At 42.4% G+C, this 20,121-nt stretch overlaps 1 protein-coding gene across 1 annotated transcript in view; it reads left to right on the forward strand.

Moving 5' to 3' along the window:
* Positions 1-9,187: 9,187 nt before the first annotated feature.
* The window catches only part of htr2aa (5-hydroxytryptamine (serotonin) receptor 2A, genome duplicate a), a 36,704-nt gene continuing 25,770 nt past the window's right edge, over positions 9,188-20,121 (forward strand). The window contains exon 1 of the mRNA XM_026295851.1: positions 9,188-9,653. Coding sequence (XP_026151636.1) covers positions 9,188-9,653 — 466 coding nt within the window. The remainder of the gene's footprint in view (positions 9,654-20,121) is intronic.

The following is a 20,121-nucleotide window of genomic DNA, read 5'->3' on the forward strand; positions in this document are numbered from 1 at the left end:
CAGCTGTTCTGCTTCTCCTCTGTCGTACTGGTGCAAATCCTCCGTGCACATAGCAGAAGGTGCAATCAGCTAAAATAATAGATGCAAAAGTCACTTATTTTCTTTTTCTCTACGTTCCAACAGTTTGGCCTGCACCTGAAGCTCACACAGACCTAATGTCCACTGACAGTAATGGCTCCTCTCTGTGTTAGGATGAGATCTGTGGTTCTCTATGAACACAAGCTCTTTCCTTCTCCCTTGACTCATGCAGCCTGCAGGGATGAGTCAGCCGACCACATGTGGCACCAACCCTGTGCAACCTGTGGACTCGCATGTTTTTATAGCGCTGCCCTGCTTCCCCTGACTGACACCACAGACAGAGTTTTCACTTCCCTCTAATTTATTTGATGTCTCCTGCAGAAATTAGTGGCCTTGTACAATTTAAACTCTCCAACAGTGGAGAGCAGAAACACCTCGGCCTGTTTTCATCCGTTTTACAGCTGCACAGAGTTTCAGATGTGTTTCCTCTCAATCTTCTCCTGTACATTAACAAACCAGCGACAGTGTTCGTGATCATTAGCTACACAAAATGAACTGTCTCAGTCACTGAGGAACATTGGAGAAATTGTTAAAATCAGACTGTAACTGTGTGGTCTGACAAAGATTTAGGATTCTGAGTACGTGGACCAGGAGTAGCAGAGATGTAGGTGACGACAGAATAAACAGTAATTCCTGCTGAGATTGAGGTTTGGTTTGGTTTTCTAACTTCAGTTCACTGACTGACAGCACAGACGTTACGGCCGCTTGGATAATGACAGTGAGTGAAACTATCTATTAAACATTCACCTCTTTTTCTGCTTCGCTGCTCCTGTGTCTGTGGTTTTTGCTTACAAACCCCGTAATTTACAGCTCTGCATGTCGATTCTAAAAATAGCTCGTTTGATTGTTATGCTTTTCTATTCCTGAGATGCAGCTTACAGTAATAATAGTGATATTAAGACAGCCTTAATAAACTCAGTCTTATTGTGGCGGCGACAGTGGGGAAAAAAAAAAAGCTCTAGAGTCCAGAGCATCTGTGGCTCCTTCATACGAGGGCCACATCTTGTGATCATGACGATCAAACTAACTGTAGAATCATAAGGTTTTTGTTCTTTGGCTTATCTGTTAGTCTCCAGACTTTCCAGCAGCTCTCTTTAATTTTCAGTCATTACCATGATGCTTTATTTAAGCTTCTTTAAGCTCAATACTTGATTTCAAATAGTGGAGAAAAATGAATCTGTAAGGAGCAGTCAGCAGCCAAATGGATGATAGTTCTGTAGTTCTACTGCTGCTTTACACGACCTAACAAAATCCTACAGATTTGAAATGAGATGAGGCTCAAATGGATCAGCAGAGACAGTTTTAAAACAAACATACTGTAGAAAAGCAGACTGGCTGTTAACATGGCTCCAGAGAGAAAGAACAATGACATGAAACCAGAGGGGCTTAAGAAGAATACTCCAACAGATGGAGTTCAAACTAATCCATTATGTAATCTTTATTTACCCCAGGGGATTTTAGAAACTGATTGCTGGTCTCTTCTAGTGTAATGGATTAGACAGTATTTGTTGGGGAAATGTTATCATCCTGTTCAGTGCTTTATTGAGCAGGTCTAACACAGCCAGATGCAGCCAGCTGTGCTGTCAGTCCAACACTGGTCCAGGGTGAGAGCTCTACTACTACTACTGGATGTACATTCATAAAATTTGGTCAAGACAATTCATCCATAACAAAACGATTATTAAAATAATGTAATCACTGATTGATCAGGTCAAAGTGATGCAGCTGGACACCAGGTGACACAGCAGAAGCAGAGTGTGTTTTCCATATTTAAACTCTTCCTACACTGTTTTGTAGCAGGGGTCCTTCTCACATGTGGTCAGATAATCATCCAGTAAAGTGTTTATGGTTCTCAGGCCAATTGACACAGTAAGTTTCCCATCAGACTTTTGTTTCAAAGACCCGACATGAGACCCATGTCACCTGTAACCTGAACCAAAACGTACAACACTACATCCACAACATTAAAGGCAGGCCACAGACAGGCCAAAGGTTAAAGCACAGACGAGCCCTGATTCAGGTGTTGCTGACAGACAGGCCAAGTACTTTGATGTGCGCTCACCTCACAGGTGCAGGTGAGCCGGTCACTGAGGCTTAAACACACAGAGCAGCACATACGCTGTAACGGACAGATGTGCGCCAGCTGTGAGCTATTGTTGGTCTGGCAGGGAAGTGAGGGTGGACAGCATGTTCACAGAGTTCAGAAGGAAAACTGTTTGAAAGAAGGATTTCTGCATCATGGCATTAGAATAAATGTGTGCGTGGTTCATTCCTTCTTATTGCCCTACCCTGGTGTGTTCTCAGGGAAACACTCAGACTCTCATTTTCTGCCTCAGTGAAAAACATTTAGGGCTCAGATGCTGATTAAAAATGTAGATTCCCTGCAGTTCAAACCACTACACTGTCACTTCAGCACTTCGAAACAAAAACTGATGCAACAGCAGCAGCAGCAGCACGTTCATTAATTAAAGATTTAACAGGAGTTTGTTGGTATCGTGTTAGAAAAAAAGCATCATGCTTGGATTTTACAGCTAAACTATCACTGAATAGTTTTGGGTCAACAGCATCTCCAACCTTACCTGCTCATTTTGTCTCATTACATTTAAATCAACTCAAAACCCACATTATTAATTAGGTCACTGCAGAATCGTCATGTTTCTATGCTTATTTTGCTGAAATGATCATCTGTTGAATGGATAAAGGAATGAAAACAAGAAGATCAGGTGAAATGAGCTTTTCAGACTTAACATCTGAGAAACTAAAGCAAGACACTAACACCATAAGAAAATAAATCTAAACAGGGTCTGAGGTCAAAAGAAAACAACAGCTAAGAAACAGTTGGCACACAACACTCAGCAGGTTAAAGCAGGAAGAACAAAAGTGAACCAAAGTCTAGTTTCTCTTCTGACCAGAAAGAAACAACAAAAGAATCCAAGTAAAGGCTGCAAGCCCACACTTCCAGGCTGGGTCTGGGTAATTAATATTACCGATCAAATTTGATCAACTAATGTATTTTTCGATTGGTTGGATGTAGTGATGCAGCTGTTTGCAGGGACATGATGAGCAGCTGCAGAAGTGCAGTCATCCAGTAACATGTTTATCGTTCCGACACAGTAAAAGTTGCTCCTCTCACTGAGCAGACAGACTTGACCTGTGTGTGTCTGTATTTTGACTGTGAGACGTCTTTTGTAAAAATCTGATTTAATCTGTTAATCAAAAGCCTAACTGATTAATCGATTATTAAAACAGTTGTTTGTTGCAGCCCTAATTCAAGTGTTCCCCTCGATTGCACTAAATGTCCTCAGTGGCTCTATTCTCTGTGCTTTAATTAAATTCTCTCTCACAGAGTAATAAAGAACTGATTACTGATACGAAACATGATGGAGGAGGGACCACGTCTGCTCTAATGAGGATTAACACACTGGTGGATGCAGCAGCTCAAAATAAAAGTGACAAATGCAGCAAAGAGAAGCTCTAAAGACAGAATAAAAAAAATCTCCAGCTCTATTTATGACCATCTATAAAAGCAAACTAAAAGTAAAGAGCAAAGAAACCGTATAAACTTCCACCTGTTTTCTCAGAAAACAAACAGAGGAAAGATAAAGAGGTTTACTAAGTTCTGGTTTTACAGAACCATCATTCAGGCAGCAGGAAACTGGTTAGAAATATCAACTGTCTGTCTAAGCTAGAACATATTTAAATTATTAAATGATTTCAATGAATGAAGTCAACCTAGGTCCAGCCTAAACAGAACGATTATGCACTAAAACTGATTGTAAATAAAAAGAAAAACATTTTAATTTAAGCCAAACACATTTACAGCAATGTCTAAGTGGAGACACTTTCACTTAATGAAGTCTATGTTAATGCATCATGCCCAGTAACAACCTCCATCACCTACACAATCTCTGATGATATTAGAATAATAAGACTGGTACTCAAACTAAACCAGCAGCTCAGTCTATTCTCACCATAACCGACACGTAACAGACACACAGGGTCCAACGGAAAAACCAGGCATGTAAATATCATCTCCCCTTCTGCTCTGAAAGCAAATCCATTTAACTATTTTATCTTAATCTGAGCTTTGCTTCGTTGACCATCAGCCCTGAGAGTCAGTGGGTCAACGCTGCACAAACTAGCTACTTCACTGCAAAACTATTCTCATAAGGAACAAATGAACAGGCAGTATGACTGAAACTATGGGGAACTTTTGTCTTTCGCTTCTCTACATCCTGTTTGATCCCTCAGTGCTTCATCCTTTCCTTTCCAGGAACCTGCTCAGGTGTTTGGAGACACAAGGATGAGTGGATAACAGCATCATATCAACATGTCGCAGTGACGTGCTGCAGCATTATTAAGGATTTGGGTGATGGGGGCTCAGTAGTAACAGTTCCTGCTCCAGGACTTGTGTCTCATTATCACAGGGTGTTTGCACATGTGTGGAAACTGCATGTGAGGAAATGACTTTGTTTATCTGGATATTTCCTCTGTTTACATTACATTAAATCTGCAGCGAGCCAGACACGGCACTGTGAAGCTCAAACAGTGCCGTGTCTGGTCCGAACCAAACCTGATGTCAATCAACCCCAGCGCAGAGGGACACAGGCAGAAAGCAGGGGCTTATGGGTGCAGGGTCTGTATTATCACATGTCCTCACAATGATGGCATCTATTATAAATCTGTTCACACAGTGTAATAAAAGCATAAACACACACAAGCCCACCAATTAATAACAAAGTCATGTGTTCAGGTGATGTAAATACAGTTGAATCTGATTCCTCAACAAGCTGCCTTTAACTGAGCAAAACAAACCGTATCAATGTAAAAAAAATGTAAATAAAACAAATCTGTCACGCTCCAACCCAGCTGGCCAAACACAACACACACTGCCAACACAAACATAATGCAGACAATACGCAGCCATGTGTGTCCTATTTGCCATCAGCTTCTCAACTGACTGACTGACTTCAGGCGGCAGAGTGAAGGCATTAATGTAAACACACGTATGGCAGATATATGAAAAGAGGATTAAAATGCAGCAGAGAAGCTGAACTGAAGTCGTTCATAATCCCTATCATCTCCACTGATCAATACTTTGGGATGACCCCTTCTTCTGCAAGGCATCCTTTTATTTTGTCTGATATCTAGACAGTTTTACTTAACTCTGATTAAATATGCAACAGCTGCAGACTAACGAGTCTGACATATCTTATTTTTCTACTACTGAATCCAAATATCAAACGATCTGGTTCAAGGAGAGACTTTGGATCCTGTAATTAACATGAATGAATTAACATGAGAGAAGACGTCTCACTCTGTTACAGAGCAGCGATGCGGAAAGATGATACTGTTAGTGGAGCATTTCAAAGGGAGCAGACTACATGACCTGGGGAGTTAAAGCTACTGCTAAATACAAATGACCTTAGATCCACAGTTGAACAAGATGCTGAAGAGACAGAAATGTGATAGACGTTATTTTGGCAGACAGCGGCAGGTAAGTGGTTAAATCTAGGTTAACAGTACATTTATTAGAGCTACTTTTAAAGGACCTAAGTTCAGACTCTGTGCTTTAATTAATTCTGTTTCCAGCTGCAGCAGGAAGCAGCTGTTTCAGAGCTGCAGCTGTAAAAAGCCACAGTCAGAGACCAGCTGGGTCAGAACGTAGTGGAGCATTGAGATTTCCCTCTGGGGGTGGTGGAGACCAAACCCAGAGCTCAAACTGAGGGAACACTGGACTTTATTTTGTCTTCTGAATAAGTAAAATCAAACAGAACAGAGCTGCTGTACGATATTTTCTCCTAAATGAAATAAAACCACCCAAGGCCAGTCACATAATGAGGAAAACACTTTCCTATCCTCTTTCTCACGATTAATCTTTTTTCAGTCCCTCCATCTGTGATGTGAGGACATCACAACATGAAAACCTCTTCATGCCACTTTGATTGGTGACGTTTTTTATGCTGCTGAAATAAATTAGATTCAGATTGTGCCATTAAAACATTTATGTGGGCAAAAAGCAATTTTCCACCACAGGTTGTCATTGTGATGTGGAGGAAATAAACAGCTCATCATGGAAAAAATTCATCCACCTGCTGTATTAATGACTGTAATGTATTTTATGAAGCGAAGGATTAACAACATGTCAGGTTGTGTGGACTGATGAGGCTGTTGGACAGTGATAATGCTCTTTAGAACAGAAACGAATCATCAGACACAGCTAAAGTTTTTAGATGGAGCAGTGAAGGAGGGTTCCAGACCAACGTGTCCAGCACCTTTTCATCACTGGGCGTCAAATAGTGACATTTTGTCAGGGCCCTTGGGCGTCTCAGATGGACGCTAAAGGACACCTTTGAGGTCTGCATAGGACATGGTTTCATTGGGCTTTACTTTCTTTTGGTAATGTTGGTTAAATATGTCTGTTATAAATGAGCCATTTTGCTCTGTGACGCTACTTTCGATCAATAAATCTTATCTGAAAACAGCGGCCGCTGAAAAACATCACCACATTATTTCATTTGTTGCACCTATGTGAGTGAAAGAGATTGAAAATGAAAGGTCCATACAGCATGTGCTATCATAAATCTGTGGTTATTAAAGACTATAATAAATACAACTCAGCTTCGTTTTCTAAATGTCTGTCATTATTTCCTGGCTTTTCTTCTCCAACTATACAAAAAATACACAATGAGAAAAGGACAAAAGGCAAAATCAATCAAAGTAATTTGGTTACGACTGAGAAAACACATCCAATTACTGTGTGTGAGTCAGGCAGAGAAAGAGGTTCAGTGGAAGATGCTGAGCAACACAAAGAGGAGAGGAGATGTTTTATAATCTTCACTGTCATTTTTCTTCTACTGTTTTTTCTTTGCTGAAGTTCGTCGTCATCATCCTGTCTGACGCTCTGAAGCGTGAAAAACAGGTTTTTCCTTCACCTGAAGGAAAATCAAAGGGAAGTGTCAGCGGAATCAAGAAATAGCACAGACCATGACTAAACATCATTTGCTGTCAGTGGTCAAACACAGAGCAGCCTGGTAGTGACTCACCAGTCACCATTAGATGGAGCATTCACACCTTCAGCACCATCGGCTCCTGGTACTTAAAGTAATGAAGGTGCACTGATACAAACGAAATGGGAAAAAGAGACATGTTTCACACATGCACTAGAAAACATGATGACAACTTTCTAAAAGAGGAAGAAGAGTCGACTGTATTTGGCTGAACATGAACAAAAACAAGAGTGGGAAACCGCTCGGGAAGAACAGGACTAAGGATGGAAGTTACCGGTTTGAATGAAAGATGCCAAACATGGAGACACCACTTCCTGTGAAGAGCTGAAAACCTCAGGTGTGTGTGGGGCGATGGCATTGACACATGAAACTAAGAGAAATGTCAGACTTCCATCGCCTCATCTGCTTCTGCATCTGGTTTCACAGCACTGAATATTCCCATAAAACTACAGGATGAAAACATCTAATACTTCACATTTGCTTTTGTCGATTTGCAGGAAATTCATTAAAAAATTGTAACGTTTGCAGAGAAACTTAAAGACTTGAGGGAGAAAGTGTGCAGTGAGGATAAAAGCAAACAGAATGTACAGATTCAACAAAAGAAAAGGCTCAATAAATAGGAGAGAGAGCGGAGACACTTGAGAGAGAGAGCGAGCCAATACCGTAGAAGGCAGAGACCGAGGCGAGATCCCAGTGAGGGAGCTGCAGAGTGAGAGGCAGTGTGAGGAGAGTAACAGCAGAAAATCATTCAGCTCCTGAGCATCACTGAAAAGCACTTAACAACTTACCGCCACTCCTCTGGAAACCTGAAAACCCACATGAAACCGTGCAAATTTCCTTCTTCCTTCTTTTCGATTTGTTTTATTCCAGGAAAGTGACACACACTGCGAGCGCTGGAAATATCTCAAGAGGAAAAGATGAAGGTTTTATGGAGCCGAAGGAATACCGAGCCAGGTCTGTGCTGGTCTGTGGAGGATTTGGAGAATGATTGACATTTTCCACTGAGGAGGAGAAAAAAACTAAAGGAATGTTGAGGATCTGATTTTACAGTCAGGAATGTTTTTACTGCGAGCACAGACTTGGTTATCACCAAACTGAAGCAAGTGTGTGTGAAGGAGAACGAGAGAAGGGGAAGTTGGTGAGTGTCTGTGGGCAACACACTGGCACATGTCAGATATCATCATGTCCATCATCCATCTCTGTCGGCCGCCGAAACACTCTCACAGGTGCAGCTATGAGACGAGACGCTGAGGACACACAAGGATTTTCCCACACAGCCAATAAACCTGTGTAGGTATGCCAGTCAGGGTAAACCCAGCTTTCCACAGGATACTCTGCAAACTCCCAGCTGACAGCAGTAACATGTGCCAGACTGACGAAAGCTTTGTGATAAAACAGGATGCACCTGCAGAGATTAGTGCGTTTTCTCTCCTGTTCTTGGCTGTTCGCATCATTAAAGTCAGAGACTGAAACTCACACTCTACCTGTTTGAAGAGACTGTTTCCATCAGGGGAGGAAATTCTGATTTGTAACATCACAGACTTCACATGGATCTTAAATTCTTAAGGTGAGCACAATCTTCAAGGATGAGAAACCTGCAATGGCCGTCGGTCCAGCTTCAAATGGATTCTACAGTGAGAAGACTGAAGACCTGTGAGTCAAACCAGTTCAACACTTGGCTTTTGTTTTTTTTACATTTTGTTTGTTTGTTGGGCACACAGTCATGCCAATAAGTGACTTTTATCCAGTCAGCATTGTTCTTTGACATTGAGCAGCTGTTTCTGGCTTTGAACTCCGTCTATTTTTGTTTCCCCCATGTGGAGAAAATCATCATCTCTGGATCCTCTGATAAACAATCCGAGGCTTGATAGTTCCCTCTGAGCTGATGGCGTCAACACGTGACGGGACATGCTGATCTGGGGTTTATTGCGAATGTAATAGACCGTGTTATATTCATGGTATTCACCTGGGGAGAGGAAATGGAAAATGAGTATGAAATGACAAGACTTTCCCCTTTCATACTCAGCTCTGACCCATTTTCCAGGCAGTATTCCTGAGGCATTTCAGTCTGGCTGTGACGGCATTACTGAGTAGACACCATGAACCTACGTGGTGGCAACGTATCAGAGTTGATCTCCAGCACAGTCAGAGCTATGACCACTCTGGAGTCCAACCCCTGGCCTCCACCCGGTTTTGAGGAAGACGCCCTCCGATTCCATAACGTCACAAACCCGGGGTGTGAAGGGAACGACGTGGTCCCTAATGCCAATGACGCCCACCTGGGGAACTGGTCCTTCCATGATGCTGGAGGAAGTTATGGTGAAGACAGGATTTATGGACGTCATTGTGGCGCCCCTGAGATGGTGGTGGAGAAGAATTGGGCGGCGCTGCTGATTTTAGTCGTCATCGCTGTCACGGTCATGGGCAACATCCTGGTGATCCTGGCCGTCTCCCTGGAAAAGAAGCTGCAAAATGCCACAAACTATTTCCTGATGTCCCTGGCAGTCGCCGACATGCTCCTGGGCATCTTGGTCATGCCGGTTTCCATGGTGACCATTCTGTACGGTAAGTGTTGAGCGGCACTGATGCTGGGCTTCATTGGGTTGACATTTGGTCTGTTGCTGTCTGGAATCCAACAGGCATGAACCTGACATTTTTATTTTCTGATTCAAGTCACTCTCGCGTCTGAGGCGTAGCTCTGATGTTTGAACTGTGCTGATGCGACCTCAGTCAGAACAGTTGGGGCAGAGGACAGATGGAGAGCAGAAGTGATGGAGGTGTTCAGTGTTACTGAAAATGATGTGTTTGTTTGGAGTGATGCTTCAGTGCAAAAAGAAAGCTGATGCATGTGCAGAGATGAATGAGAGGAGCCCACAGTCTTGATGCTAAATCATTAGCTTTAAAACTAACTTGGAAATGTTCAGTATGAATGATTAAATTGAAAGAAGCTGAAAACCTTTTCACCCACCAAGTGACATTGTAGTATAGCTGGGAGACACCAGGGCCTGGATCTGGGCACCTGCAGGTACCAGACTGTGTGGAAAATCTTAGTTCATGCACGTTTATGTTTAAAATACTGTCCCCAAGGTCAGGAAATGCTGTTGTTCCCATTTCAGTTCAATCTGGGCCTTCATGGCAGTTTAGGAGTTTAAAAGTGTGGAGCTGGATACTTGTCACTTACAAACATGGAAGTGAAGCATCAACACAGTCCAAAAACACCTGGATAGAGTCCAGGGGAAACACCTTCTCACTGCTCCGTCTGAACACTGCTGTCATTCTCCTGGAGGTTCAGGTGGCTGCTGATTAATTCCTTGCTCTGTGAGCTTCAGGAAACTGCCTGTGTCCTCAGCTCTTCCTCATTTTCTCTGTTTATCTGCCACTGTCCCCCAAAACACACGCACGCACGCACACGCACGCACACACACACACACACACACACACACACACACACACACACAGCACACACACAGCACACACACAGCACACCCAGTCTCAGATAACCTCCGTCAAACACACACACACATTCCTCCGTCCTTCCTTTGCCCATTTCCAGCTCACCCTCGCTCCCTTCCCTCTCCGAGCTCCACTCTGTGTGTCTGTAAATGTCACGAGCCAGTGCTCACATAAGAAGCTTTAAACCCCAAGTAGCAAATTCATTTGCATGAGAACAAGTGCCTTAAATTAGTCGGAAGGAAAAGCGCTTCAAAAAAGAGCGACCTTCAGTGCTTATTACTCGCCTTTCTCGGTTCTTAATGAGAAGACAAAAGAACTCATTAGCCACGCCAGAACCAAACATAAACACGCGCTGTAATTATTTTCTCATGTTGTTACACAGCCGAGGGGTTCCTGATTCATTTACCGACCGTGGGAGAAGACGCAGCAATGTTTGGTGGTGAAAGGGCATAATGATAATCTCTCATCAGCCGCCGTCGTATAGAGTGAGGTCATGGTCACGAGCCAGGGTGCAGGGTATTAATTATTGATGTCAAAAAGAAGATTATGGCTGAAACTGAGAGATGAGGCTGTGGATGGTTATTAATGAGGTCACACATTTGTTTGTGGTTTGTGTCACTGCTGAGTTTGTGTAGATGAGATTATTAATGGGGTCGATAATGAGGCCGGTGGTGCTCAAATATGAAATAACAGGTGAGATCACGTGAACATTTCAGCTCATAAAGGAAACTGGGTGAGATGATGAATGATATGATGTTATGATATTATTAATTAAAAATACATTAGCAACACAAACAACATCACTGTGGACAGAGAAGGTGCTAAGCTAAGGAATGCACCGGGCACAATGCATCATGGGTGTTGTAGTAATTTTCATCTTAGGATTATTTAATTGTTAATTAACTACAGGTTTACAGAGCTGCTGGCAAAAGTGAATGAAAAACAATAAAACATTAACATCATAAAACAGTGTAGAGTGTAGAGCATCTCACAGCTTTGAGTGTGACTCATCTACAGTTATATATCTGATATCGTCAGTGTCAAACACATATTAGCCTACTGGCCAGATGCTTGTGTGTTTGTCTTTGGCAGGTGGCCCAGTGACGATTTATGGATCCTGTTCTAGTCTACGAGTCAATTCGGATAAAACAAACATTTCAGGTATCGTGGGAAATTTGGGATTAGCCCTGCACTGTGGCTGTGTGGACACTGTGGCCAAAGAGCTGGTTTCCTGTCTGTTATACATGAAAACAGAGATGGTTTGTAGTTGTGGTTTGTTTCTTCTTCTTTTGGTTGAGCATCCCCCTGGGAGGAGCTGTCAAACAAAACCTGACAGATTGCTGCGTTTTTCTCACCTTGAAGAATCCTCCCGACACTCACTGCTTTAAACAGCTTCAATAACTTTGGGTTTCACTTGACTACAACTTGCACCCATGATAGTTAAAGATGTGCAGCTATTTGAATTATCCAGCATCTAAAACAGTCATTTAACAGATGGTTCCTGAGATTTCTTTGGAGACAACATACAAGACAATGACTGCACTCTGAAACACAACTTTTCATTTTTAGGTGAAGGCAAACTGCAGTTTGTCAGACTGTGGTGCAGGTCAGCACAGGTTTAGGTGTAAACTCTAAACAGATCGTTGCAGTTTATTACATTTGGATTTGGAAAACGTCAGCATTCGGGGGTAGAGCTGATCTGGAAGCAGAAATAATTTCACAGAGTTAAATTCTCTGCAGTGTGAAGAGTTCAGGAAGCCCAGACTGGCAGAATCCCTTAGAGAGGAACTTAGCTAATTGGCAAACTTAGATCGTAACAGCATGGTGGTTGTTATTCTCTGTTCGTTTCGTTGGAAAGTCAGCAACACTGATCAGGCTTCTCCCTTTTGGGCTGTCATCACAAAGCACAAGCAAAAGGTGTCAACGCTGCTGCTAACAGTGTTGTATGGTGTCACAAAAACAGCACTAATGAAGAGATTTATCAAGGCTAAGATGGTCTCTCTGCAACCACCAGACAGGGGAAGTGAAGTAATCAGGGCTGCTTAAAGGAGCCCGATACACAAACAACATGTTTTTACTTTATCTGAAGTGACAATGTCACAGCGACAAAGAGCTAAACCCTCATGTGAGCACAGCTGTGTCAGCAGAACAGCATCACTGGTCTGTGTGAATGAGGAGCAGTTTTACAATGTGACCACCCTGGAGAAGATCATTAGAGAAAGATCATGGTTAAAATAACAGCTTTCACCATCATGGCCACTAAAACCAGTTAGGGAGCAGCGATGGGGATAAACCAGTGTCAAAGTCCAGTCCTCGTGGACTCTGAGTCTGAGCGTCTCTGGGTTTGTGTGTTTGTGACTCGATGTGGGGCTGAAATGACTGATGTTTGCTGACAGTTTGCGGTTTCTCGCTGTCACTGTGCTGTTGAAGGTGTGAAATAAACAAACGACTACAGGAATGTAGAAATCCAAAGTAAGCTCCTGTTCTGCACGTCACAGCTCCAATCACAGTCATCTGTTGAATGTGCACACTGAAACAACCACCCCCCCCCCCAGACCACTCAGGACAGGGCTTTTGTAATTTAGTCGCTCAGTAATCAATGTCTCTGGAGGTGCAGCCTCTCTCGGCCTCTGGTGCTTTGGTCACCAGAGGCAACGGTGAAAAAAAAGGGACCAATGGGAACAGATTATTCCAGTCTGAGCTCAGTGGAAGCCTGCCGAGTCTGGTTTGCCAGCTCAGATATCCATTCCTGCCTCAGTCCCACTTCTGCTCTTCAGAGGTGCAGAAATGACTTAATATCATATTGATTTTTCTGTATTTTGAGGTTAAATACTCATTTCATCCTGATCTCTGTCTCTGCGAGCTTCTGTCAGCCAGTTAATATCCTTCCTCTCTCTTATATTGAAGACTCTGACCCAACCATCCATCACTCCTGCCTTTCTTTCCTCTTTCCGCGTTGCTTTTAGCTTTCCTCTCGGAGGACATATGACAAAAGGAAAACAAATGCTTCTGTTTCAAAACCCTCGGGTGTTGTCCTCCTTCTTTGGACGGACAGCTGTGCAGGACTTAAAAAGATTAGGCTCCATTTCTTCCGTGGATTTGTCTGTGATTCACTCAAACTAAATCTTTTCAAGAGGCCTTTTTAAATCCTCTGCTTTTTAGGTTATTTAAAAACAAATAATTTTATATAAAGGCTCAATGGGAAATGTTTTTATTTTATTTACTTCTTAGATGTGTTTTTAAATGAATTTGATGTTATCTTTGGATTTTATTGACAGGTCTAGTGGGTGTTGCTTTGTTTAGCTTTCATGACCTTTGACAATAATCCTGTCATGATCAATATTTATTATCGGGGAAAGGCAGGATTCACTTTCAGGCCCAGAGTTAAACAAGTTCTGAGAGTGACCGGCCCTGCTAACAAAGTAGAAAAACATCTCCAAAAAACAAAGCTTTACATACCTTCACAGTGAATCTGAGCTGAGGGTTCTGGTTCCCTGGTTCTGGACCTCAGTGTTTCAGCAGCTGTAAAAAGCCACAGTCCTCTACCTGCTCAGCAGCAAACAGCAGACAGACACAGTCAGAGACCAGCTGAGTCTGAACATAGTGGAGCATTTAGCAGCTAAAAAGCCAGAGACTTCCCTCAGGAGGTGGAGGAGACCAAACCCAGAGCTCAAACTGAGGGAACACTGCGCTGGAAGCGAAAATACGTATTTGCTGCCCTCAAGTGGCCAAAAAAAAATCAGTTATCACAGGTTTAAGTATTTGTATTATTTCCTTCATTTAACAAGGTTAAAACTTCATTAAAATATGTTTTTAAAGAAGGAGGGCAGCAAAGACAACAACAGTAAAGACAAACAGTACAAATGTACAACATCCATTTACTTTAATTCCTCCACTTTCATCAGCTCCGACCATTTTAGCTCCTTCTGTTCTTATGATTTAAAAGCTTTTTTTGCCTAATTCTGTTCCACAACATCTGCAGAGCACTGAGAGTGTAGTTTGAATTGATTTGGCCTTCACACATGTATGTACATGGACCAGCCCAGGCAGACATTTATATATAAAAACCAACCAATGTGAACCTCTATGGACACACAGAGAGCATTTACCAGCATTTCATCACACTTTATCCTCACAGAGGAGAATATTTTCCTCCTGTAGTTATTATGAAGATAAAGCAGTTACTGTGCACACAAAATACAAACTCTGTGTAAAAAACATCCATTATAGATGGATTTTTTATAAATAAACCATGATGCAGAAAATCTAAAATATGTTCTGTCATTTTATACACAATTAAATTTCTGCTGGTGAATAGTTTTTCTGCGTCGTGATATTCATAGTATTTCCAATGTTTTTTCACAGTTTTATCTTCCAGTAAAGGGAATGATTCATGCAATTCACTTCCTCATCAAGAAACAGATGAAAATAGAGCAAAAGTCATTACAAGAGAGCTGTTTGTATTTTCACCTCCTTGGGTTCTGTACCAGCGACTGAAATAACAGTTACACAATCCTGACACCCACACAGTCACAAACAAACAGTCCCCAACACTAAACATGTCCAGCGTCCCACCAGAGGCCTCTACCGGCTGCAGGGCTCATTTCAGCCCACAGTAAAGTCACAAAGTGTCTAATCTTTATGTGCAGGATCTTAAAAATCACAGTCCTACCAATCCATAATACATAAAACCCAGAATCAGTTAGAAGTCACTGCATTTTTCAGTTTTTCACCTGTGTCAGCTGTAATTATTGGCTGACCTGATGTTTTCTCAGGGTTGTTTGTGCAGTAAAGACTCTGGACTCATCTTCATTGCAGTAAAACCCTTACACCGGCCTTCAGAAACCCCTGCAGGCTGAGCTGGGCTCGATTCACGCAGCTCAGAGGTTTGTATTTTTCACACACAGGACTGTTTTGTCTTTGGCTGTGATGATGCTGAAGGTTTGTGTGGTCGTGATCGGCCAAAGCAGCTGGTTGGCATCACGTCACGTTGCAGAAAAATGCTACAAACAACCCATGATGCAATTCTGCAAACACGTAATTGTCTTCTCCTTGTATATAAAGGTCAACACACACTGTTGCTGAATAATATGGGAGCATCATCAGGATAAACTGTTGTCCTAAAAACACCATAGACTCTCCAGATTGACACATCCCAGCCACCGTACAGTCGTCTGTCAGTTTGGGTCGTCTCTTTTCTGCTAAATATTTGCCTGAAACTCGGAGCTCACTGTATATTTAGGGAATTAAACACCTTTTTCACAGAAATATGATATATTGGGCCAATCAACCTCTTTGTTGACATTATCTCTCTGCTCAAAGGATTCATTAACGTTGTTATTGTCAAAAACCAGCAGAAATACACATTTCAATCCTCCCACACCTCTCCTGGTGTCGTACAGGCGTCACTTGAGGCCACGAAGCCATTTCAAGAGTGTCACGGACAGAAAAGGACAGACAGATGATTCAACCATCACAGCTTTTTGTCATTTGTGGCTTTTTGTAGTCATTTGACTGAAAAGTTAACAGACCCTCCATAATGCTCTGGTCTCAGATGGACCTGTGCCTGGTGGGTCCACTCAGTGATCCATCCATGCTGCATAATGTTAAGTGTTAGGATGGTTCATATGTTGTACAGGTTGCTGGTCTGAGACTAAGTTGTGGTTGTGTGTTGAGGCGTTAGAGCACTGCAAGCAGAACAGGTACTGTACATGTAGAGTAACAGGAACGGGTGAATCCACAACAGAGACAAAACGACATCAAACAAACCGGCAGAGAAGGTTAAACAGATGTAGATCAAACAGCCGGGGAAATTCTGTTTCCTGCTGCCCTGGACTAGATTTCCATTAAAGATAAAGCCATCGGACAGGCTTTAATAATCTGAGTGGGCATTTTACCCTGACAAGTAGGGCGGGTGTAACAAGTCTTACACAATAGAGAAAGCTCCTCAGACGCGGCTTCCTGGTCACCCGCCCCAGGCAGAAATAACCTTTAATTTGACAGAAGCAGGGATGTGGGCAGAGAGAGTGAAGGACAGCTCAAATAGAGAGAAGTGGAAAATAGCCAGTGTTGTGCTCAGCCTTTGTGCTCAGCTGCATGAGAGCGAGTGTCTCGGAGCGTCAGAGCAGAGCACAAAGCCCCCTGAAACAAAACCAGCACAGCAGCGGCTGCGGGCAGGTGCTGGGTTCAGTAGCCTTCCTCCTCATCGTCCTCGCTCATGTGACCACAGGAATAAAATGAGACAGATACAAACAAAAGGCCAGAGTCATTATCAGGCTGCACGGCCAGATGTGAGACGGCAGGGCCAGAGGTCAAGGAAAATAAGAGCAGGGGCTAAGGGGAGTGTATGCTCTGTACAGCAACGACAATAGTAACAAGTATATCTGCTGTTATTCTCTGCTGACAGATTTCATTAATGAGCACAATGCACAACGACTGACATGACTGTTTATAAAATCAGCCGGTTTGTTGGGGAAAGTCTTGGAAAGTCTTTGGCCCCCCCATGTCCACAGATTAATTTATTCACCCCGATCGTCTCGTCTGATACTTGTTGCATGAACGATTAGTAACTTTGTGCATAAACATATGTGACCTGAAGTTATGCAGCTGAATAAAGTTTATAACCAGGATTGTAGAGATACTGACAGTTATGAGTCCAACACACTTAAATTCATGACTAGTCACTGAAAAAAGTCAAAACTACTGTTTATTATATAGTAAATAAAATTCTGCTTATTTCTATTTTCAAGACTTTTCAATATGTTTTTTTTTATCATTCTGGTTTTTGTGTGATTCTGATCCTGATCAGTGTCTTGACTGAGCATCATTAGGCTGTTTTCATTCAGAGTTTTGCAGGTGTCAGACTGGCCTGGTGGTAATTATCCCAGATGTCACGTCAGGTTCAGGTTGGCCTCACAGCTGTGAGCTGCTACCGACTGAATTCAGTTTCATGTTTTTCAGGCAGAAATTCCAGATGTTACATGAACCAGTAACGAACCAAATGCTGCAGTGAGATCAAGCAAAACTAAAATTCACCTTAAGGTCAAGATACAACAACTGTTTCATTTCTTCATTCAGTAAAACCTTATTTAAAATGTAAAATACACGATCAGAACAGGATATTGTACTTCCTGTTTTTACCACAGTTCAAGTTCTTCTGTTTTTCTTTGTGCACAAATGAAAACGATGCTGTTCTAGTCTGTCTGACACCTAAGGTTGTTCTGTTTGTCTGTTTCCTGTTTAATTGGCTTGCATTAATGAGTTAATTAGTGCAGAGCATGAAGCCATGAAGCTCATGTAACGTGTTTAAGGTAATTGTACTGAGGGCTTATATAAATTCAAGCATCACAAGCGTCTGAGCTCATGGTTGTTCAGCTTGATGCATTAGCTCTGTGTCGGCTGCTGTTCTCAGTGACTGAGCTTCTTTACAAAGACACTTTATATCATCAACACACACTTTATCTCCAGTGGGTTCACACATTTCTGTTGTTGGAGCTGCTGCTTCTACAGTGTCGGCCTCCGGCTGGGAGGGAAGTGCGTCTACAAAGATCTGTCAAAAAGCAAAAACTACTGTAGAACTGTGATTTGTTTGTCATTGAGTCTAAGCTCCTTGTTTAGACGCTCAGTTTATTGGTGATTGATGATGTGGTTACAGGGAAAAAATTAGAAGGGATTTCTTAAAATATTTCCTTGTTCTTAGTGGAATCTGTGCAATGCATCCTGGGTGTTGTAGGATTTTTCACCTTGGGAGCTTTTGGGAGTAAGACGTCCTTTTTTTTAGGTTTTATCCAGTCACAGGGCATAAAGAGTTATTTTGCTGCTTGGCCACATAAGGACTGAGATGTATTAAATGATCATCAGCAGAGCAGTGAAATGTTCCTTTAACACTGAACATAATTCATCTTTGGCTAATTAAAAAAAGCTGCTAATTTTCATCGTTCTGTGATTTTTGTTATACAAATAAAAATTGAATTAAAATGAACTAACCTTGTAAAGTTGCTGGTCTTGTGGGGGTCAGTGTCTGGGCCTTGGACACTGCCACACGTGAAGCCGGGGATCAAACACATCTGCCCTGGAGCTGCAGGGGTGGGTGCATGAGCAAACAACGATCACAGCTGCTCAGCTGCCTGAATACGATTGGACAATGTGTTAGAAACAGCTGATACCTTCAGTGCTCTGCCTGAGCTGCTCTGTCACATTAATCAAACTTACACCTACAATAAAAACGTATTTACTTTTAATTTAGGTGCCAGAACGAACCCCGGTTCAGCCTCCCTGTCAACATATTCTGCACACGTGCAGCTGGACACAGATCCCCGTCAGAACCAGAACAGGGTGGATGGATTACATATAGGCTATATATTCCATCTGGCCTCAGGATCCTGCAGAGGGAGACCTGGTTAAACAACAGAATAGAGATGGCTGGATTGAGTTTAAACCTCATTCTGTGGCAGAAAAGGATGAAGAGAAAACTTGGGTAACATAAGAAGTTTATCCTCAGGTTTCACTGAGCGGCTCATGGGAAACGTCTGTGTGAATGTAAATCAGAGCAAAGCTCAAACTGATCCGGTCGTTTTCTCTGAGAAACATCTGCTGAAAGCGGAGCTGTAATTCTCTTCTGGTCTCCAAATAGTAACTCCAGTCATTAAAATTCCACCCTAATGAAACAGGGTGATTACTCAGTAAATTTAGTGTGAATTTGTGAATGATCCCTTTTTTTATTTGCTTTTGTTCGCCATATGTTTGTGTTTATGTGAGTACATGTCTGATCTCACTGTGTGTTCATCGTCGAAGCTTTTCATGTGTAAAACAGATTCTGTCCCGGCTAATTAAACGTCTGTTTAATTCTTTTCTGTTTTGCTCTGAACTGTTCTACAACAAAGACAATTAAGACAAAGTCCCTGCAGCTCTGCACACACTCCAGCAGGAACACACACGGATCATAAACACAAATCAGGCTGACGCACACAGGAAGAGCCTCTGTGTCAACAGGACCATGTCATGCAGGTCTCTGGTTTAGCAGGTTCACAGTCCTGTTTAATGTATTGGCATGCTAACATTTGCTAATTAGCACTAACCACAGAACACACCTGAGCTCATCAGGTGGGAGTTGACCTGATGATGGCGCTACAGGTAGTAAAGGCAGATATGTTTACTACATGTATCAATGTGTGTAAAAATGTCGGCACCAAGATTTAGGCTTTAATGCACATAATGTGGACTGGTGACCTGTCCAGGGTGGACCCCTGCCTTTCACCCAAACAGAGCTGGGATAGGCTCCAGCAGATGGACATAATATACATAATTCTCCCTATTATAAGTCTGAGTAACATCAAAATGATTTTGAATCTGCAATTTGTTCCCGTCATGGAACAAAGATTTGGTTCTAATGAGAACAGATGTTTCTCTGTCGATGGTTGTTCGTATGTGAATGTAAATGCAGGTGAATCAGTTGTGAGAGCAGCAGAAAGCAGAAGTCACGTGGCGACTCTGGTGTTTGTCGCAGCGGAGGCCTGTTATCCTCAGAGATGAAGCGTGTGAGACGTGAATGGCGTTACCATGGGCGATGCTGAAGCCCCTC

Source organism: Mastacembelus armatus, chromosome 21, assembly GCF_900324485.2.
Source record: "Mastacembelus armatus chromosome 21, fMasArm1.2, whole genome shotgun sequence".
Taxonomy (NCBI): Eukaryota; Metazoa; Chordata; class Actinopteri; order Synbranchiformes; family Mastacembelidae; genus Mastacembelus; species Mastacembelus armatus.